Source organism: Muntiacus reevesi, chromosome 19 (genome assembly GCF_963930625.1).
Source record: "Muntiacus reevesi chromosome 19, mMunRee1.1, whole genome shotgun sequence".
Taxonomy (NCBI): domain Eukaryota; kingdom Metazoa; phylum Chordata; class Mammalia; order Artiodactyla; family Cervidae; genus Muntiacus; species Muntiacus reevesi.
The window spans coordinates 11,758,575-11,782,040 of record NC_089267.1 but is presented as its reverse complement, the minus strand read 5'-3'; the positions used below and the strand labels follow the sequence as shown (position 1 = coordinate 11,782,040).

Below are 23,466 nucleotides of genomic sequence, written 5' to 3'. Positions count from 1 at the left end.
ATCCAGTCATTTTCAAGAAGTCCTTTCATTTGGTCATGAAAGAAAACCCATAGGCTTTGCTCTGCCAGGGTCCAGTTGAAGCCCTGAGGGAATACCGCCTTCATGAGAATTAATTCTGTCGACACGGTGCAGTCATCATCAGGTAATTTCAGGAAGTGCCAGGGAGTATCATGTATTGTGGAAAATGATAATCAGAGCCTGACAGAAGCTGGGCCATCAGTGCAGAGAGTCAGGAAAAAACAGTAAGTGCAGTTCATTGCTTGGCATTTTGTGGAAACACCAAAAATGTTACAGGGGGGCTGAGAAACACGCGAGGGAAGAAGATGCTCTTGTAGAAGGAGCGCAGACGATGCTCAGCACTAAACGAAAGTCCTGTGTGCCTGGAGGAGTCAAGGACAAGATGCTGGCGGCCTGTGATTTACGCCGCTTGGAAGGAAATGTCCTGGTGTGGGGACAGGAGCCTGCTGGTTGAGGCTGGTGGCCTAGTGCTGAAATGCTTCCTTTCTGTCAGTGTCCCACTGACCTCACGTTGATGATCTCAAACAAGAGTTCTAGGAGACGGTGGGCTGCGGGCCCAGGGAACAGAAGTTAAGGAAGGGAGGAAGGGGAGGGACTTTTCTATCTTTAAGAGGAGTTGAGAGTGGCGCATTTTTATTCTTTTGCTAATTTCAGGTGAGACCTGATGGGCTGTCATTCACCTGAAGGGGAAGAAGGGGCCCTGGCCAGCAGCCTGCGGGGGTGAGGCATCTGGGGCTGGTGAGGGGTTAGTGAGGGAAGCACGACCTCAGGTTCCCCTGGGTGGCACCGGCAGGAAATGCACAGTCTGGGCTGGAGTGTTATTTAAACTCGACTCATGTCAATGTATGGCAAAAACCACTACAATATTGTAAAGTAATTAGCCTTCAATTAAAATAAATAGATTAAATTTAAAAAGTAAGCAAAATAAAATAAATTTGAAATCATTTGTTTTTTAGTCAGGTTTCCGTTTACCCACTTTGTCCTACTTTTGAAATACAAGGGAGTGAGGCTGGTCTGCACTCATGGTCTCATGAAGATTAGGTGATGGAAGAAAGGAGGAAAGAACAATAATAAGTAAAACAAATCTGGCCTTTGGACACTCAGAGAAACAGAAGTGGCAAAAGGGCGGCGCATTTGGGAGGAAACATGCTCGTTCTGCCTCCTCAGCTTCACCACGAAGTGGGAACGATTTCCTGGTTCCCTCTGACACCACTAGAGGTTTCCTTCCGAAAGCCAGTCCCCAAACGCACGGCTTCATGTCTCTTCAGTCACACCTCCTGCCCTAGCCTTGACCCCTGGGCCACAGGGGACCCTGACCCCAGACCCAGAGCCCACCCTCCTCACCAGCGGTCATTTCAGACATGAGACCCGATTCTACAAAGTGAGACGGGAATGGATGGTGCTCCTCACGACCCAGGAGGGCCTCCTCCTTGCTTCAGTGTCGTGTGTGGAGAAGGCGCTTGAGGCTGTCTTGCTCCCAGCCTGGGAGAGGAAACGGAGGCTTGCAAGAGCCCAGAGAAGGGGGCCAGGGCACGCGCCTCCAGACTGGGGGCTGCCCTTGGCCCTGTGGTGTCGATTATACATTTTATTACCAGTTAAGGTAACTGAACATGCTTCTCTTGTGCCACGGGCTTCCCTGAGAGCTCAGCGGATCGCCTGCAATGCAGGAGACCTGGGTTTGATCCCTGGGTTGGGAAGATCCCCTGGAGAAGGGAAAGGCTGCCCACTCCAGTGTTCTTGGGCTTCCCTTGTGGCTCAGCTGGTAAAGAATCCGCCTGCAATGTGGGAGACCTGGGTTCGATCCTTGGGTTGGGAAGATCCTCTGGAGAAGGGAAAGGCTGCCCACTCCAGTATTCTGACCTAGAGAGCTCCATGGACTGTATAGTCCATAGAGTCGCAAAGAGTCGGACTCGACTTTCACTTGCACTCTTGTGCCATGCAGTCAAATGCGCCCTGACAGGTACCCTGGCTTGGGGGCCAGAGACAGGCAGCGGAGGAGAAGCAAAGAGAAGAGAGCTTGCAGCAGAGTCTAGAACAAAAGAATAGGCCGTGGGAACCCCACGACTGGAAAGCATTTCCCATCTTTTGCCCACCCAGCCTCCACTCAGGGGACCTCCACACGTCTCCTACACAGGGCTGCCAGTCTTTTTCACAAATATTTGGCGAGGATGCATCTCCCAGAGTGACCAGCAGTGCCCTGAGGATCACCCACAGGAACTAATACTTCCCATTGAGCAGAAACAAGCTCATACACGTTGAGACATGCTGATTACATGTGTAGCATGGAAGCAGATATTTTTATGCTCTACAGGGTGGATCCAACTGCAGCTCCTCCTTATCTCGCTCCAGATTGCCCAGACCTTCGAGGCACCTCTGAAAGGTGTTCCCAGCATAGCGGGGTCTGTCACCAAAGCCTCTTTGATAGCAAACTAGTTGCCAGGAACCTGGACTTCCCACTTCCTAACTTCATTCTTTGGGTTCAGGCTGCCTGGTGCTCCGTGGACTTGCTTCTGCCATGATTCATGTGATCATCTGTGTGGACCGCGATCTGTCTCCTGACACCACCTCTTGTATCTGGAAACAGACCTCAGATGGCCTCGTGGTTGTCCTCCCGCCTGGGTAAGCAGACACAGGCCAGATGGCTGTGATCCTCAGCCCCTTCCAGAAGACTGATGAACACAGGGATGGGTCATCTAAAGGTCGTTTTCCCAATTTGCCAAATCTTCCACTCTTGAAGATGATACAGTTCAGAAGTTAGGCAGTTCAGGCTGGGAGAAGGGTGGGTGGGTCGGTGGCAAAGCTGAATGGTTTCTAAGGGAGGGGATTTGGCCAAGTGAAGATGGGAAGAGCAATAATGGGGAGAAGGGGAAATGAAACATGCTTTAGGGGAAACTGATATGACATCTGGGGCCCATCTGCGAATGGGTCCCACAGGAGGCTAGGAAGGAAGTCAGATGGTCTGGAGGTGCCCCCAGGCTCCCCGTTCATGGCTGTTAGGTCTGGGCAGGTCGTAGGTCCCTCATTCACAAGATAGGGATCACAACATGCCTCCCTCATAGGGGCACTGAGAGAATTAAATGAAATCACAGAAGTCAAGCATTTAGAACAGTGCTGGCCAATAAATGTCACTTTCATCATTATTCTCATATATTGAGATACAATATCGTTTCTAACCCACCTAATGTTTTTATTGTATTTTTAAAATGAAAATTGTACATATTTAAAAAGTACACCATGATGATTTGATATACATACACATATAGCTAAAGGAAATTGTAGTATAAATTATGCAGTGTGGAGTATTACTCATTCTTAAAAAGGAAAGATATCCTGCCACTTGCCACAACATGGATGGACCTGAAGGACATTATGCCACTTAGATAAACCAGACACAGAAAGGAAAAAAAAAACATACAGCTCACACTCATTATATATGGAATCTCAGAAAGTCATATCCAACCTAATTTTTGGGATTATGTGAAGAAGCTTAAATACTATTGACTGGATAATGGAATATTTTTATCTCTTATTATGATTCATATCTTATTGGTCAAAATAAATTTGCTATGGCAACACCACCCTAGTCCCTTATAGTTTTTCTTCCTTTTGCTCTTTCTAAATTTCTGGTGCTGACATTTGCCTGTTCCTTTCCACTTCTCATGGAAGTGGAATTTAAAATTGTGCCCTTTTAAACTGTAACATGTAAATTTATGTAACATGTAACATGTTTATGTAAAACATGTAACATCAAAATTATAGCAAATAAAAACAACATGGAATATTTAATAACCTTTTGTAAGAGTCATTAAATTATAAAAATAATACCTGTAGTAAATAGGTACCCAATGCACAACAGGTATATCAGCTCTCTGAGCACACAGTGCAGTGAAGCACATGTGTACTCAGTCGTGTCTGACTCTTTGCAACCCCAAGGACTATAGCCTGCCAGGCTCCTCTGTCCATGGGATTCTCCAGGCAAGAATACAGGAGCAGGTTACCATTTCCTTCTCCAAGGGATCTTCCTGATGCAGGGATTGAACCCATGTTTCTTGAGTCTCCTGGATTGCAGATTCTTTACCACTGCAATACCTGAAAAGTCCTCTGTAGTAAAGGATATCAGATTTGGCAGAAATTATTAAAATTTACATGGCTTCTATGGTAGCTCAGCTGGTAAAGAATCTTCCTGCAATGCAGGAGACCTTGGTTCAATTCCTGGGTCAGGAAGATTCCTTGGAGAAGGGATCCGCTACCCACTTCAATATTCTTGGACTTTCCTGGTGGCTCAGATGGTAAAGAATCCACCTGCAATGTGGGAGACCTGGGTTTGACCCCTGGGTTGGGAAGATCCCCTGGAGAAGGGAACGGCTACCCACTCCAGTATTCTGACCTGGAGAACCCATGGACAGAGGAGACTGATGGGATACTGTCCATGGGGTCACGAAGAGATGGACATGATAGAGCAGCTTTCACTTTTTCAACTTCACTTTCATTAAAATTTACAGATTAACCTTAAATTTCTTTTTTTATGTTATCTTCCAGTTATGGGACCATTATTTTTCAAATGTAACTTATTTAATAACTTCAAGACCAGTGTAAGTTTTTATTTTTGTTACTGCTATTCATTGACTTTCCCTGAGCTGTTGCTGGGCACTGAAATGCCTACAATATGTAAAGGAAAAAAAGAAGTAGAAAAAAAGAGACCCAGAAGTGAATGAGCAAAGAGATCTGAAATAATCAGGAGCTGCATGCAGTATTATATATTATTTTCTATAAGTGGATTTTAGAAATACTTAAAACCTGAAGAGGCACCATAAATAAAAATGTATAAATTGAAGTCTGCATTTATTTGATAGCTATTTCAGTTTTCTTTTTTCCTAGAAAGAGAATTTCTCTGTCCCCAAGGTCTAACGTTGAGATGAGTCAGAGGTCATGGTTCCGGGCTACTGGGTACAATAAAGAGTCGGGGGTCACAGTCTCTTGTGGATAAGTGGCCAGCAAAGCTACTTCAATATGACAGCAGTTGGCCTCTGGTTACTTGGGGAACTCAGGACCAATTCAGTCAGGCATCAACCAGGGAAAAGCACTTTCTGTCTAACCAAACAGAAATGCACTTATACAAAATGATGCAGAAAGTGGATGGTGGGAGATCTTTCCAATTTGTGATCTGGAGAGAGAAGGACTTCTGTTTCTGTCTGACCCCTGAGGCATTTTTGCAGTAACCTTAAATAGTGTGATGGACAGAGCTGACTCTAGGAATCTTTGAAAAATGCTTTCCCTCTGGCCAAACATGAAAGGAGAATTCATTTTCCATATTCAGAATCCGGATTCCACGACTTTTATATTTAGATGTGTTCAACCAACTGTAAGGACTTCACAGCATTGAGGCGCATGCTTCCTGAAGACATGTAGGAAGGGTGTGGACTCCCTGGGGCATTAAATGTGCTTCCACCATGCAGGAACCTAGGGCGGGAGCTGCCCCCTTCTTGTTCTGCCTTCGATCCTTCCCAGCATCAGAGTCTTTTCCAGTGAGTTGACTCTTTGCATCAGGTGGCCAAAGTATTAGAGTTGTAGCTTCAGCATCAGTCCTTCCAATGAATATTCAGTGTTGATTTCCTTTAGGATTGATTGATTTGATCTCCTTGCAGTCCAGGGGACTCTCAAGAGTCCTCTCCAACACCACAGTTCAAAAGCATCAATTCTTAGGCACTCAGTCTTCTTTATGGCCCAACTTTCTCATCCATACATGACTACTGGAAAAACCATAGCTTTGACTAGATGGACCTTTGTCGGCTAACTGATGTCTCTGCTTTTGAATATGCTGTCTAGGTTTCTCATAGTTTTCCTTCCAAGGAGCAAGTGTCTTTTAATTTCATGGCTAAAGTCACCATCTGCAGTGATTTTGGAGCCCAGGAAAATATAGTCTGTCACTGTTTCCACTTTCCCCCCTTCTATTTGCCATGAAGTGATGGGACTAGATACCATGATCCTAGTTTTTTGAATGTTGAGTTAAGTCGGCCTTCTCACTCTCTGCTTTCAATCTTATCAGAAGGCTCTTTAGTTCCTCTTCACTTTCTGCAATAAGGGTGGTGTCATCTGCATACATTAAGTTGTTGATATTTCTCCTGGAAATCTTGATTTCAGCCTATGACTCATCCAGTCCAGCACTTTGCATGATATGCTCTGCAGAGAAGTTAAATAAGCAGGGTGACAATATACTGCCTTGTCATACGCCTTTCCCAATTTTGAACCAGTGAGTTTTTCCATGTCTGGTTCTAACTGTTGCTTCTGGACCCATATATAAGTTTCTCAGGAGACAGGTAAAGTGGTCTGGTAGTCCCATCTCTTGAAGTATTTTCCACAGTTTGTTGTGATCCACACAGTCAAAGGTTTTAGCATAGTCAATGAAGAAGATGTAGATGTTTTTCTGAAATTCCCTTGCTTTCTCTATGACCAATGAATGTTGGCAATTTGATCTCTGGTTCCTCTGCCTTTTCTAGATCCAGCTTGTACATATGGAAGTCTTTGGTTCATGTACTGTTGAAACCTAGCTTGAAGGATTTTTGAGCATAACCTTACTAGCATGCAAAACGAGTGCAATTGTATGGTAGTGTGAACATACTTTGGCACTGCCCTTCTTTGGGACTGGAATGAAAATTCCTTTTCCAGTCCTGTGGTCACTGCTGAGTTTTCCAAATTTGCTGACATATTGAGTGTAGCACTTCAACAGCACTATCTTTTAGGATTTCAAATAGCTCAGCTGAAATTCATCAGCTCCACTAACTTTGCTCATAGTAACGCTTCCTAAGGCCCACTTGACTTCACTCTCCAGGATATCTGGCTCTAGGTGAGAGACCACACTACTATGGTTATCTGGGTCATTAAGACCCTTTTTGTAAAGTTCTTCTGTGTATTGTTGCCACCTCTTCTTAATCTCTTCTGCTTCTGTTAGGCACTTGCTGTTTCTGTCCTTAACATGCTCATCCTTACATGAAATGTTCCTTTGACCTCTCCAGTTTTCTTGAAGAGATCTCTGGTCTTTCCCATTCTATTGTTTTCCTCTATTTCTTTGCACTGTTCATTTAAAGAGCCCTTCTTATCTCTCCTTGACTATTCTCTGGACTTATGCATTCAGTTGCATATATGTTTCCCTTTCTCCCTGGCTTTTCACTTCTCTTTTCGTCTCAGATATTTGTAAAGCTTCCTCAGATGGCAATTTTGCCTTCTTGTGTTTCTTTTTCTTTGAGATGGCTTTGATTATTGCCTCCTGTACAATGCTAGGAACCTCTGTCCATAGTTCTTCAGACACTCTGTCTACCAGATCTAATCCCTTGACTCTATTCATCACCTTCACTGTATAATCATAAGTTATTAGACTGAGGTTATACCTGAATAGAATAATGGTTTTCTTCCATTTAATTTTGAATTTTGCAATAAGGAGCTCTAAGTCACAGTCAGCTCTAGGAGTTGTTTGACTGACTGTATAGTTTCTCCATCTTTGGCTACAAAGAATATAATCAGTCTCATTTCTGTATGGACCATTTGGTGATATCCATGTGTGACATCATGCAAAATGCTGGTCTGGATGAAGCACAAGCTGGAGTCAAGATTGCTGGGAGAAATATCAATAACCTCAGAGACACAGATGATACGACCCTTATGGCACAAAGTGAAGAACTAAGAGCCTCTTGATGAAAGTGAAAGAGGAGAGTGAAAAAGTTGGCTTAAAACTCAACATTCAAAGAACTTAGATCATGGTATCTGGTTCCATCACTTCATGGCAAATAGATGGGGAAACAATGAGAGACTTCATTTTTTGGGGCTCCAAAATCACTGCAGATGGTGAATGCAGTCATGAAATTAAAAGACACTTGCTCCTTGGAAGGAAAACTATGTCCAACTTAGACAGCATATTAAAAAGTAGAGACATTACTTTGCCAACAAAGGTCCATCTAGTCAAAGCTATGGTTTTTCCAGTGGTCATATATGGATGTGAGAGTTGGACTATAAAGAAAGCTGAGCATTGAAGAATTGATGCTTTTGAACTGTGGTGTTGGAGAAGACTCTTGAGAGTCCATTGAACTGCAAGGAGGTCCAACCAGTCCATCCTAAAGGAGATCAGTCCTGGGTGTTCTTTGGAAGGACTGATGTTGAAGCTGAAACTCCAATACTTTGGCCACCTGATGCGAAGAACTGACTCATTGGAAAAGACCCTGATGCTGGGAAAGATTGAAGGAAGGAGGAGAAGGCGACAACAGAGGATGAGATGGTTGGATGGCATTACTGACTTGATGGACATGAGTTTGAGCAAGCTCTGGGAGTTGGTGATGGATGGGCATGTTGCAGTCCATGGGGTCAAAAAGAGTTGGACATGACTGAGCGACTGAACTGATCTGTCTCTTGTGCTGTTGGAAAAGGGTGTTTGTTACGAACAGTGTGTTCACTTGATAAAACTTTGTTAGCCTTTGCCCTGCTTCATTTTGCACTCCAAGGCCAAACTTGCCTGTTACTTCAGGTACGTCTTGACTTCCTACTTTTGCATTCCAATCCCCTAAGATGAAAAGGGCATCTTTTCTGGTGTTAGTTATAGAAGGCCTTGTAGGTCTTCATAGACTGATCACCTTCAGCTTCTTTGACATCAGTGGTTGGGGCACAGACTTGGATTACTGATGCCCACTCCTGTCCATCTTAGTTCACTACTTCCTAAGATGTTGACGTTCACTCTTGCCATCTCCTATTTGACCACATCCAATTTACCTTGATTCATGGACCTAACATTCCAGATTCCTATGCAATACTGTTCTTTACAGCATCAGACTTCACTTTCATTACCAGACACATCCACACCTGAGTGTCATTTCTGCTTTGGCTCAGCCACTTCATTCTCTCTGGAGCTATTAGTAACTGCCCTCTGCTCTTTTCTAGTAGTGATACCTTCTGACTTGGGACCCTCATCTTCAGGTGTCATATCTTTTTGTGTTTTCATGTTGTTTATGGTATTCTCGCTGTAAGAATGCTGGAGTGGTTTTCCATTCCCTCCTTCACTGGACCATATTTTGTCAGAACTCTTCACTATGACCCATCTGTCTTGAGTGGCCCTGCATTGCAAGACTCATACCTTGACTTATGGAAGCCCTTTGCCGTGACAAGGCTGTGATCCATGAAGGGGTCTATTTGTAGTAGGAGCTATCAAACCTCATTAGACAATTCACATCCACACAGGGTGAAGACTAGTGCCAGCACCAAGATAAGGGGGACTTTGGGCTAAGGAGAAGGGTTTGGTGCCACCAGCTGGACCAATATGGGGACAGAACTAATGGAGGATCACCAGTATCCCACCGTGGGGAAGGAAAGAGGCAGCGTCTGAAAGGAGACCCGATTTTTAAATAGAAAATCCTCTTCTGCTCTCTTATCACAAAAGCTATACATGCTCATTGCAGAAATAATAGATAATACAGATGAACCAAATAATACATATGAACAAACATAATACAACTATGATGTCACCACTTGGAGGTAACTGTTCATTCACTGTTGTAAATCTCTCCAGAACTTTTACTATAAACACATGAATTTACACACACACACATACACATACACACACAAACACACACAGCCAAAATGGAATAATTTATTTTCTGTGATCCTTTTTCTATTTCAATAATTTTAGAATGATAGCATCTTTTCTAATATCTTTTACTTCATTATATTGTATGTATGCTACTTCACTTCTAGGATATGGAATTTCTAGAAATGGAATTAGAAATGGAATTGCAGGGTGGGAGGCGTCCGAGCTCAGGCAGATGTAAAGGCTTTGGTATCTTTTGCCAACTTGCCTTCCAGAAATGTGTGTCCATTTATATTCAGCAAGTCTATTTTGAGTGCTCCATAAGCCTTGTTACTGGTAACTCTCGACTCAGCTGTTCACAGGCTTTCAGCCAGATTCCTAGGGAGGAGAGTGTGGAAACCAGAGGATGCCGAAAAGCTGTGCCGTCAGTGACTCTGGGTACTTGGGGGCTTGGTGTGGAGTGTACAGTCGGAAAGATCCCCTGGAGGAGGGCATGGCAACCCACTCCAGTATTCTTGCCTGGAGAATCCCATGGACAGAGGAGCCCGGTGGGGAGGGGGTCACAAAATGTTGCACGTGACTGAAGCAACTCAGCACGCAGGCACAGTGCTGGGGAGAGAGCCCCTCCCATCTCAGCACAGTGGCAGGTGGAGGGGAGCCTGTGCAGGTGGGAGAGGGGTCAAGCGTGCAGTGCAGAAGGGAGCTGCAAGCTCCATCAGGAGTGGCCACATCGGGTCAGCCTCTGGCACTACTTGGAGGGTATCCAAAGGTGTGAACAGTGGGAGGTGTGTGCAATGGACTCTGGGGGATCCCCTGAGAGTGGAGGGAGGGGGGCCCCAGGAGCTCCGAATGGGCTGGGAGGGGCCTGGGACCGAGGGAACCTGAGGTCACTGTGATCATGACCCGGGTTGTTAATTTTATCCCACAGGCTCTCAGGGCCTGGGAAAATTCAGGTTCTGCCTGGGGGGTGAGCACAGGGGGCTGATGGCCTTTGCAAGCTTTTATGCATTAATGGAAGATGCGATTTGATTTTGGTCCTTTGCCCAGGATAAGAGATCCCATGGGGCATTCTTAAAAGGAAAGCCAAAATGAAAAAGAAGGTTTTATTTCATAGACGTGGAAATTGTATGGCGCTCAGTAAAATGTGTTGGCAAAGCAAGCTTCTGCCACTTAATATAGTAAATAAAATAGGCTAATTTCTTTTGGGAGAAGAACTCGAATTCCAGTTATCATCAGATAAGAACTTTCAACAAGACTCTCTCTAAGGAAGATGAGCAGTTGGCCCCTGATGTAGGCAAAAACAGTGCTCAGTAGAAAAGGACCAGCACCTCCACTGGGTCCAGAAAGATTCTGGCCCTTCTTCCTGCATCTCAGGGGTCCTGAGCCCCTGGCCGTCTTGGTGAGCTTGCAGGTTGGATACAATCTGTGCATCAGTGGTGCGGCCCTGTTGACCTGACCCCAACCTACCTGAGAAGTAACACTATGCTGCAGATACCAGAGAAGAATGAACACCACTGTCTCTGACTTCCTTGCAATGTAAATCCAGTTGCCAAACTGCCTGCAAAAGTCGACTTCTGCACACTTGCCCAAGGCAGACAATAAACTTCCAAGAAAACAAGCAACAAGCGCACGGTTCTTTCCCTGGGGTTGCTTCCTGCCCTCTCTCCAAGTGGCACCAGGCAGAATCTGCCACTTGCTCCTTGCGTTCGTGTAATACATGGTTATGGAGAGACAGGGGTAACTCACCGTCCACCACCGGCTTGGGCTGCGAGCTCTTCAGGCGCAGGGAGGGCCGGAAGCGCGTGCGGTCGTTGAAGCTCCAGCTCTTCTGCACTTTGGTGGGGCTGCCCTCAGCCGTGATGTCCGTGCTGGGGGACCGCCTGTCCCCCAGCGACGCCTGCCTGCTCTTGACGCTCTGGCCCCGAGGGCTGGCCATGCGCACGCGCTCCTTGAAGCTGAGCTTCTGGCTGCGGGCGACAGGGGCGGCGTTAGTGCATTTCAGGCAGCGCCGCCCACCCACCTGCGTCAATGCGCTGATGTGACTGTACACACGATTGACAGATCGATCACAAATTGCATTACATGAAATATTTCTAGCAAATAGGGGCACAGTGACACATTTCCCCTTATTGAAAATTTGAGCTGTCTTTAATATCTCTGCATTCATCTCCAGTCCATCTCATCCCATGGTTTTGCACACCCTTCCTGGATTCAGCAAACGCCTGAGATACAGCACAGTGGTTTGTGCACCATGACACTGGAAAGACCCTAGAACTGGTTTGATGTTCGCCTTAGGGACAAATTTTAGCTTTAACCTCAACTTTTTAAACTTAAAAAAAAAAGCTATTTTTTAAAAAAAATTTGGAATCATATCTCTTTGTAATTTCCAAAATATTTCTACAGGAAAACAGAGATGACAGTTACACATGCACACAGTCTGCATGCATTTTATATTCCAGGCAAGATTATGATTTCCAGATCCATGCAGTCTCAGAGCAGCTGGCAGTACTGCAGACAATATTAGACATACAACACTTAACACCACATTTATTCTCGCTAGACAAAAACCACACAAGGTAGAACAGCTTCAGCTTATAACGAACCGGATGACGGATTAACAGAATGAGATGTCGTGTTCACCAACACAGACTCCTGCTATTAAACAGGTTATTGATTTGCTGTGGCAGCTCCTGGTGAATTATATTTGTTCACATTCAGTTCTCAGACGCCAGCTTGGCCTAAACTATGGTTGGTTGATAAAGGAAGTGCTAACAAGGCAGTCTCCAGGCCTTCCTGAGTGTGAGTGGGGTAGAGGTGCAGGGAGGGCAGGCTGGAATCAGAGACCTGGGTTTGGAGGCCTCTCTTCTAACTCGAAGATAAAAATAGCAACGTACGTGAGGGACTCTTATGGGGATCAGATGAACTGTACAAAGTTTTGTGTTCTTGTTCATTTATAAAGTACTATGTTATTCACTAGAAAGTGAGGCTGTGGGGAGAAGAATAGATGGGATATTGGGACTGATATATACACACTACTATATGTAAAACAGATAACTAATAAGGACTTGCTATATAGCATAGGGAACTCTACTTAACACTCTGTAATGGTCTATATGGGAAAAGAATCTAAAAGAGTGGATACATATATAACTGATTCGCTTTCCTGCACAGCAGAAACTAACAAATGTTTTAAATCAACCCTACTCCAAAAATTAAAAAAAAAAAATAGAGTGCATTTATATTTTTATGGAAAAAAGAAAGTGATTCCTTTATGCAGCGAGAGGCCCGGGGCTCTAAGGCCTGAAACAGTGGACTGGATGAATCTGAGCCCCACTGTCCAGAGGCAGCCTTTGTGGGACATGGAGACAGCATTCTTATGAACAGGGATTCTCTGAGACCACGTGGAGCAGGTTCTTTTGCACTTTCTGCCTTGTCCACTGTTCCCAGCGGCAGCTTGCCAACAGCAAATGTGTTTAGCGGGTCTATGTCTTGTAGCTAACAAGCACAGTAACATTGATTTTTCCATGCCTAGCTGCTTAACAAATGGTGTTCTAAGAAGACACCGTGTTTTCTGTGTGCTTATGTGAAAACACATCGAGCAATGGATTACAGCGGTCAGCAGGTCCTGGTCAGGACACACATGCTGGCTCTGCAGCTGACAGCTCTGTGCGGAGGGCAGATGCAGGCAGGATTGCTGGGGCGCATGCAGAGGGCAGCAGGGCAGACGGTTCAGGCTCATTAACACAGTCCCATCAGGCAGGGCTTTCTCTGCAGTTGACAAACGAGTGATCAAATGATGGATTCATTCAACAACAATAACATATAAAACTGCATCTTCTTATGCCCAGGCTACATTCTCCATGTCATCCAAAGCTCACAATGTTTAAACAAACCCTCAAAGGGATGGTGCTCAAAGTGCCCACTCTTTTCAAGCTTTGTTTTTTTTTAATAGTAGAAACTACAAACCTCTTTTCAGTTTTGGCCATCTGTTCCGTTACTTAAATGTACAATGATCTGGTTCAGGAACGCACCTATGCACCTCTATTTAGATTAATGAATGACTTGTCGACAGAGCTGCCGTTACAAGTGGTCTCATTATACTTTAATCCATTACCTTTTCTGGAACTAACAGATGTTAATTATTATAGAAGGTTGGGTTTAGTTAATAGCAAATTATTACTCAAACTTTCAAGATATCTCTCTTTCCTTTGCCAACTGAATGAATAGGAAACTGATAAGAGCATTATAAAACCATTAATATGAAATTTAGTTTTTTAAAAATTTCAATTGCTAAAAATGTTTAAAAAATCTAAAATAGGTATCAGCATTAAATCTACCAATGTTATTTATAATAACAAAAACTTCAAAAAATACTCATAAAATATTTAAAAATTGTCCCTACAAAACATTTAATATTGTCTTTAAGAATTAACGGGAAATGGAAATAACATTATTTTCTGAATCTCAGTACTACTTAAGGCATGAGAGTTGATATAAATGAGTTCTGGGTACCCTTTCCCCTTTTGTCCTTCTAAAGTATGTGAATATTTGCCACATCTAATGTTAAAATATTCTCTAGAATTATTTTGAAGTGAACGCAACACATTAAACATTAAATTAGAAAAAAAAAAGATGTAATGTTTTCACTCTTCTTCTGACATAATGTCTTCTGACATAGTGTGACTGTTAAGAATAATACCCTAATCCAGAACTTTTTAGCCAAGCAATATTTTCTTTTCCAAGTCAAAGATCTGTCCTTGTGTTTTCCTACAAAAAGTTTACTTTTATTAATTTTTGTAGTTCATTTCCCATTTGCAAATCAGCAGAGCACCTTGATGAACTTACTATTAAATGGGTTAGGTGACTGCTATTGAAAACACACATTGATTAAAAAATACTCTTCCCTAGTCCAGTGATGTTTTCATTATTTTTCAGCTTTTTTGCGGTATCTATGAACGTGATTTTTGAGAAAGGCTTATGAGACAGTGTTCTTTTAGGAAGGCTGCCAAAGACTATCCCCAAGAAACAACAAGGAGGCCTCTCTTTGGAGAAAGGAACCAAAGGGTGACTGTGGTCATTGACGGTGTGCAGCCCCTGGTCCCTGGCCACAGGCTATCTCAAGGCAGAAGGCATGTCCGCCCTGCAGGGATTCTTGTGACCAGATGCTCGTGTTCCTCAAATGGCCAGCGTGCAGTCGGCTCCTGGGGGATCCCTGCCAGGGACTGGGTGGCATCACAGCATCCCCATGGTAATCCTCTTGGACTCAGAATGCTGTAGTTACTATTATGCTTAATAAGGGCTTCAGCCCTTCACAGGATAAGCCTCCTGCAAATTCTCGCCCCTGGCACAATTCGGCAGCACAGCGCAGCCAGCACAACCCGATACGTGCACCGCTCAGCATCGTCCGCCGCCAGGAGGGGCCGCTCGGACCTGCCTGCTCATCCCCAGGGCGCAGGGGATCCAAGCAGGCAGCAGGCAGCGGGAGGAATACAAGCGGGCTGGAAACCTCATTCAGGAGTCCTCAGAAGAGTGAGTCTGAGCAGGGCTCAGTAGAGGGCGGGGTGACCTGGTCATGCACCTGAGGTTAGTTGGCATTCTCAGATCTCATGTCAGCAGCCGGGATGCTGGTACCTCTGCTTCCATGAGGTGTGTATTCTGAAGAGCTTCTGCTTATGACTACAGACCTGACTAGGAGTGAGGGGGAGACAGCAGCTGGTTACTAGGCGGTCGCAACCAGGAAAGGGCCCAGGGGCTTGTGGTCTTGAAAAACAAAGCCATTCGGCTTCCTCATTATTCATATGCAAGTACATGGACTATTTAAACACCAACGACAAACTGTAAATTAATTGTGCTGCTCAAAATGGGTGCCATGTTCTTAATGGTTAAGTAGAAATAATTAGATTTTGAAACAGGCATTCCAAAGGATGGTAGTCTATGTCTTAGCATCTGCTGCATACAAAAATAAGAATATATATATTTTAGGGTATAGCAACCCTTGTAATAAGTAACAGTGCAATGCGGTATAAATGATTGAGGAATAAAATATTCTAGAACTATTAAAATCTTTATAGGAATCAGTGAAGATAACATTAATTGCTTTGAAACAGGGGCTTCCCTGATAGCTCAGCTGGTAAAGAATCCACCTTAAAATAAAAAAGTTCTTGGTTTATATGAAACCTGAAGGTGTAAATATAAGGAATCAATTGTCAGATAGAACATGTTCGAAAAGATAATAGAAAATATTCTAGGTTGCTAGTTTGTTAGAAAAAGAGCATTTTTCTTATATTAACTCTTACAATGTGCTTTTCAAAGACTAAATCCTTTCCTTTGATCAATAAATGCGAACAGAAAAAGAGACTATTTTGAAAAAAAAAAAAAAAAACTGTTTTAGCAACAACCTAACCTTTTGCCAGTAAGGACACAAGTTGACTGTGCCGAAAAAAGAATTCTCATTTCCCTGAGTTTAGTTTAACAACCCATGCAGATCATTCACTGCACACAGAAGAAAGACATATAAATAATGGAAAATAAATGCAAAAGAAATAGAAGCGCATGGTGTTTCCATCCGTGTTGTCGCGTTCTCTCCTGAGAGTCACACTTCTCAGAACCTAATAAAGGCAACCGTGCAGGAACAGTTCGGGCAAAGCACCCTGTGGACCGGAGCACAGGCTGTAATGCAATAAGAGTCTCGCTTATGCTTTAACTTTTAAGACACGCATCTTTATAACTGTCTCACAAGCACTGTTAAAGCAACTTCAGAGAGTCTACTAAGAAGTCTGGCAGGGCTCTCTTAATGCCTCATGAACTGCATAAAGGCGGTTTAACTACAAGGCAGGCATACAGTCGCTGAGTGTTGATTAAGCAGACAGGGTTAGCAGAGGCAGGGAGATATACGGATAATCCCCAAGCCTCTGATGTATGATCTGTCCTTGGAGCAATAAAACCTTCACAGGTAGGAAGAAGTAAGAGCTTTCTCATACCATGGTGATAGCTAACTCATAGCCTAGTCAGCTTGGTGGAGGCGGCAGAGAGGAAGATGAGGATGCCGGATGCGTTTACAGGGACATTCTGTCCTTGCGAAGTGGCCATTTATACCCAAACAGAGAACTGCCCAGCTTATAAAACGAGTGGGAAAAGTTACTCAGTGGGATGATTAATTAGAATAAAATCAGTAGACACCATTCACCACCACATGTGGGATGAGAACTGTTTCAGTGGGAAGATGGAAAGGAAAAAGTAAACAACTGAACCATGCCCAAGAAGCAGCGTTTGGGGCTTTAGAAGAGGAACAGGGCAGGGTCGGCTGAGATGGATGGTGATTCACACCTGACCTGGTACCACGGTCGCTCTTGTTCAGCTAAGCTAGATTAGCAAGCTCTCCTGGAGGCTGTATTTTTAAAGAAGCTTTTTGAATCGGTCACCATCTTGGGACTGGGTGCCTTTCCTTAGCCCGAGAGGCTGTGCACGAGTTTTTAGAAACCACAAGCTAACCTCCATGTAGGAAGCCAAAATCTTCTCACAAGAAGGTCCTTAAGCAGGGAACCCAGTTCCCCAGGGGTGTAGATGAGTGTGTAGAGAGAGACCTGACCTACTGTCCTGGCCCCTCAATGGGGGCAGTGCTGGCTGCTGGGTAGCCTCTCCTACATCTGGGTCCCTCTCAGGTCTTAGCATTTACAAAGAGGTCCCTCGAGGAAGCATTTAGGAGATTCCAGGCTCTGGAGGATAACAGGGCTGACTGCCGTGTATCCACACTCCCTTGTCTGAATCACAGTGGTACAGCTGAAGCCAAAGCGGTGCTATCAGCTGGCCTGAACGTGGGTCCAGCACTCGCCAGCCGTATTCTGGACTCAGAGCTGCTGCTTCTAAGGGAGAATCATCATCAGCATGCACTTCCTTTGTGCACACTTGCTCGAGGGAGGGCAGATTTGTTACTTCCTGGGCTGGTGCTGCTGCTGTTACAACAGCCTGTCTGCATGTGCCATGAACACATCACTGCCCTGGGGGTCACGGCGGGAGAAACAAAGGTCACATTAAAGTAGGACTGCAGCTTATTTCCTGCAGATGACTGGAATGTTAAGTTTTCCTTTTCTCTCTTTTTATAATCTTCCTCTTGACCTCTCTTGTTGGTCTTTTCTCTCTCTTCACGTAAAGTACTAGAGGTCAGGGGTATTTTATTATGCCACCCAAGAAGTATTTATTGAGCACATTCCCTGTCATAGCCTCAATACGTGGTGACATGATGTGTGGACTGGCGGACAGGAAACCCCCGGGTGTGCCGGTGAAGCGTGAAGTGAGACGTGTACCACACAGCAACATATGGTGTGTTCACGGTGGTTTTTGCCAAATGTTCAAAGACTGCGGAGAAGCTAGATGTCTCCGTGTGATTCTCTGAGCCAGCAGTGTGGCTCAGTTGAAGTCTGTTTTTTTGTTGTCTAGTCACTAAGTCATGTCCGACTTTTTGTGACCCTATGGACTGTAGCCTGCCTGGCTTCTCTGTTCATGGGGATTCTCCAGGCAAGAATACTGGAGTGGGTTGCCATTTCCTCTTCCAGGGGATGTTCCTGACCCAGGGATCAAACCTACATCTCCTGTGTCTCCTGCATTGCAGATGGATTCTTTACCGCTGAGCCACCAGGAAAGCCCCAAGTTCAAGTCTACAGGGGGTAGGCAATCTTTGACAGACTCAGCCCCAACCATGCAGAATACATCTTAACACTTTAGGTATATGAACACGGTATATGATGTTTAGGTAAACACAGTATAACGTTTTAGGTATATAAATAACACGAGCATCACGGCATTTAGAATGTTTGGTTGTAGTCTGGTCAGTTCATGTTTGGACACTGGGACTGCAGTCTGTGCCCTCTGCCTCGGTGATTTTTGGAGAAGGGCAGTGTCGCTGTCAGCCCAGGGTGGCCCCTCACTCACGGCTGTGCTGAAGCAAAACCGCCACAAGATTTACAAATGTCCCCTCTGGAGAATGAAACCCAGACAGGCGACCTGATTTTCAGGTCATGCCTGCCAAAGAGGGTCTCTTCCCTGAGGACTTGGAGACGATAGGGTCCTTTTTTTTCTTCACACTGACTATAAATTGACAGGTTCCTCTTTGAGATAACCTGTAAATCGATGGCCCTCAAGACAAAGAAAACTTCGAATGTCACCCAAGAGACCAAAACGGCTCACAGTGACTATGATTTATTTTGGTTGACTTGTCTTGAGTAGAATTTCCACCCAGGAGGAGAGTGGGGTTGCGTGGAGTCTACACGAAGCAGGACGCGAGGGGCATAGCTGCTCAAACCCAACTTATCCAGTGTCTAAAGCCCAGTTCTTCTCTTTGGGCACAAATACTTCTAAAGTGAAGAGCAACTCTTCGAGCCACTAAAACTTTCTGGAAATACCACTGGGAGAGCACCACCGCCTTCTGCTTTTACTCTGTATCAGCTGCGTAAAAGAAGCGTCTCCAGTGCCAGAACCCATGGGAGCTTCCCTACCCTAACAAGTGGGTACACCCAATCACATCTACCTCTCGTCATTAGCGAACGTGTCTATGCTGCTATTTATAATTGTTTTAGGTGTTGATTGAGATAATGCAGAAATGGATGACCCAGAGACTCATCACCTCTAGAGAACTCACAACTCTGATTTCAGGAGTGAATAAATACATCATGATAAATATGTAATGATCATTCGTATAACAGCACAAAGCTAATGACACAATCCCCAAGCCCCTGATGGCTCCCCACTCAGGGGCCAGCCCAGGGCAGGGGGGTGCCTGTGTTTCTTCCTTACTGGGATGGTGGTCAAGACCAGAAAAACCTTGCATCCCTCATGGGAAGGAATCCTAGGGTGTGGGACTTCCTGCTGGCTCTTCTCTGTCTGTCCTCACCCCATCTGGGCTGGGATCCATGTGCCTCTCTCCTTCTGGGTTCTGTTCCCAAGCCCAGATCCTTCTTGGCAGTCATGAACCCAGGTTAAAACATGCTCTTTCCTCTGGGTCTAGCTTCCTGCTACTTAATCTGATAAAGCATTTCCTTCTAAGGCACAGAAGAATGATCGTACAGTGAGCTTCATTCGGTGACGTGTTCGAGAGGATTTTCTTCTTCCTAACTAAAGGATTAGGGCGCCTGAGTTCTGAACAGCTGGAGACGTCACATAGAGGGTGTCCTTACCTCCTGAACACACTGTTCCTTCCCACCCCCTGCCCCAAACCACACAATTTCTCACTCTAAAAGAAGGATCCTGGTGAAGGGAGTGGCTCTTATCCTGCTTCATGGGATTTGAATACTCAGTCAGACTCTGGGAAAATAGCAGCAAGGAACAACCAAAGACCATAATTATTATTTTCCCCCAGAATGTCCCATGCCCTGCAGATTGTAAAAAGCATTGAGTGACTTAGGGAAAGGCACTCCCAAGAGGGTGGAAAATCAATACAACAGCAACCTTTGCAGGCAATCTTGTGAAAGGTCACTTTTAATCACCTTGCATGTGTAGATCGATTTTTCTCACATGAGGCACATTTAAAACATAGGTGAGGGATCAGATTTACCAACAAACATGTAGCAGAACAGAAATTACAAACCTGCTTGAAGCTTCCCCTTGCTCTTTCCTTCAGGTGCGTGCAGACAGAAGAAAAATGATGATACATGGTGAACACATTTATAGCACTTGATAATGACCAAACTGGGGAATCAAGTACCTTGATTAATCCTTTCTTTTCGAGCAAGAGCCACAGAAGCAAAACACTTCATCATAAATGTACCCAAATTTCTAACTTGTGTTCCTTGTGAAACAGACCCGAGATACTGCCTACATGTATGACCAAAAGCTATAGAGTCTTCATCAGCCAACGTCATCCAGGGTTTAGGAAAAAGTGGTTCTGATCTAATCAGCATCATTAGCGACTCTTAGAACTGCTGTGCTGGTTACACTGAAGCTGGGGTCCCTGTGGTTCAGGCAGCCTTTGGGGCTATTTAATCTGCTTTAGTTCATGTGTACTATGGTTTTGTATGTTAATAACTTGTTGAGGTAGATTTGTTTTTTTTTTTAAATATGAATTCCTTGCAGGAAATTAAGCATATAGACAACCTAGCTTAGTGTTGGGTGGTCTCATAAACCGTTTTAGCAAATTTGGGTCTACCCAAAATGGTGTAGGGTCCCTACTCTTTGTAAATGAGCTGTGTGTACTTGGGCATATGGTTCACTTTCTTGTGCGTCTCAATTTTCTTATGACTAAATGGAAGGCCTTGAAGTTGAAAATCTCTAAATTCTAACTCCCTAAGGTGCCACGTGGCCCTGGGGAGCTTGATGATCCACACAGCTTCATAAACTATCTGACTCATTTCCCCAAATAGCACAGTTACCTGTGCTTCACCCTCCGCACAGCCTTCACTCTCTTTGAGATGAAAATCAAGAAAAGTGTTCCTTCCCTAAATCCTTCTGTCATTAAAACAAAACTTTGCAACTACTAAGACCTTAAAAGTGCATGCGGCAGACGAGCCGGATCAGAAAGGAGAGTGTCCAGAAGGTCTGAGAAGCATCTCTGCCCCTGCCCCTCACAGCTGTTCCATCATCCTTCTCCCTGGGATAACAATGAGAGGTCAAGGCAGCCCATGGTGTCTCTCACCGGGAGGACAAGATCTCGGGCTTCGGTCTTTGCTGATAACAAAGTCATTGTTGCTGCTCCTGCTGTTGATAATATACTCTCTCCCCTGACCAGCTATTTAAACTCATAGCCCCCAGTGGCCCCTCTAATTCCTCTCCTACTTTACTTTTCTCTTTAGCTCTTAGCATCATCTACTCTATTATATATTTTGCTTATTTATTTTTGCTGTCTCTTCCCAGTATCTCTTGCACTTAGACTCCCTGAGCTCAGCCTGAGATTCTCCTGGTTTTCCTCCTCCACCGTAGCCGCATTCCCTATGCCCAGAGCAGCACTGTGACCCAGCAGATGCTGTAGGGGAGCAGAATGTGGCACCCCCAAATCTGGCACCCCAACGTGCCTCTGGCATGAGCATAAATTCAGGCTGATTATTATTTTCTTTATTTGTAATTGAAGGATAATGACAGTATTGTATTGGTTTCTGCCATAGATTAGCACAGATAAGCCATAAGGATACATATATTCCCTCCGTCTGGAGCCTCAGGCTGATTATTTTTTTAAGAAATGGAAGTCTTAGGAAGTTTTTCTTGTACCTCTCCCTTAACAACCTAAAAGAATTTAGATAAAGGGCCTGTTTCCCCAGAATAGGGCTGTCGCCAGAGAGGTCTGTGAGGACGATGGGCCGGGTGTGGTGGGACGCTCGGCAGGGCCTGAAGGTGACAGTGTCTCCATCAGAGTCCTGTCCACATCCTGCCTTCTGTGCTAGTCCAACCAGCACTTCTTTTTTTTTTTTTCAACCAGCACTTCTTTACCAAGCAGCTGCTTCCCTGTCTCCAGGTGCAGTGCCTTCCTCCCAAACCAGATCCAGCATTCAGCTGAAGGTGGTGTTTAAGGAGAGGGTTTGGGCACTTTTGTCGAGTCACTCAGTTCTCCTGGGTCCCTCTCATGTGAACATATTGCTAAACTCTTGATTTCCTCCTGTTAATCTGTCTCATGTCAACTTAATTCTTAGACCATCTGGAAGGACCTAGAAAGGCAGAGGGAAATCCCTTCCTCCCTGACTGTGCTCATGTCTGCAGGAACCCACGAATGGGCGAATGAACTTTCCCTTCAGAGATTCTTAACCTGAAACACTCTAGGAAATTTCTGATGTCAGTAAGAAGTTTTGATCTGTTTCTTACTATATCACTCTGCAGTCAGTAAGCCAGTTAGTTACAAATGCAAAATTATCCCTCTAAGTCATTGTAAATCAGCCTCCTCACAAACCTACACATTTGATTAAAGTAGGATTGTTTCTAAAGCAAAGGTTCTGAACTTGTCTTCAGGGAGTTTGTAAATACATTAAAATTGAAGGCAAAATTTTGATTGTTAGGTGTTGAATATTTTCCTTGAGAAAGAGTCCATAATTAACCATCATGACTTCAACGGTTTAACAAAAAATGACAATAACAGCAAGGATTAAGAACCATGCCGTTTGGGAAAATGAATTATGAACTGAAGGTAGAGGAGCTTTGTGGTGGCTGTTGTTCTACTGGGCACACACCTGTCATTCATAAATAAGGCTGAGACCCAGAGGCTCCCAGGGCTCGGGGAGACGGGCAGGAGGGGAGGGTGCTGGTGGCCACAGGGGACAGGATGAAGACACGTGTGTGTGCAAATTTCTCCACTCCCACTAAAAACAGGGAAAATACCAGAAAAAAAGAAGTCATGGGAATAAAACAACAGTTTATGCACTGCAAGAGATTGACTCATTATTGAAGAGTTTTTCCAGGTTTCAGGATGGCTTTGAAACCAAAAACAGCAGGCAGTGGGAAGCCAAATAATCACACATAATAAAATAATAGCCCACACTCTCCTGTCACTCGAGAGTCTTCTTTTGTTTTGTTTTCTTTTTTCTTTTTTTTTTCCCACTAGCCTACCTCTTACACATTCCCCAGCAACCTTCCTAGAGACGAGACATACACTTTCTATACAATTCCCATTTTTGATTCATATATACCCAAGGAACAGATGGTGCACCAGTTATATTCCTTTTTTGTTTTAAAATGCTAAAACTTTGAAAGAATCTAATACTGAATAAGGGGAATTTCACTGAATTTTGAGATCTGAATGAAAAGTGGATTATATGCCTGCTGAGACTGCGCCCCCTCCAGCATCCTGGGTCAGTGCATCTCCGTCACCAGTGTAGGCACAGGTGTGACCCTGACCTCTCCCGTAGGGTCAGAGGTGACCTTGGCCAGCTCTCATCATATGTATGGATGTGAACCCCAGGCTCAGGGCAGGG

General features: G+C 44.5%; 1 protein-coding gene across 2 annotated transcripts in view; it reads right to left on the bottom strand.

Annotated features, from left to right (window-relative positions):
• Window positions 1–23,466, bottom strand: part of KCNQ5 (potassium voltage-gated channel subfamily Q member 5) — a 592,302-nt gene that overhangs the window by 59,332 nt on the left and 509,504 nt on the right. The window contains exons 9-10 of one of the 2 annotated variants that reach the window (XM_065911591.1): window positions 15,215–15,271; window positions 11,330–11,550 (exon numbers count right to left, since the gene is read on the bottom strand). In XM_065911591.1, coding sequence (XP_065767663.1) covers window positions 11,330–11,550; window positions 15,215–15,271 — 278 coding nt within the window. The remainder of the gene's footprint in view (window positions 1–11,329; window positions 11,551–15,214; window positions 15,272–23,466) is intronic. The other variant, XM_065911592.1, reaches the window with a different exon arrangement.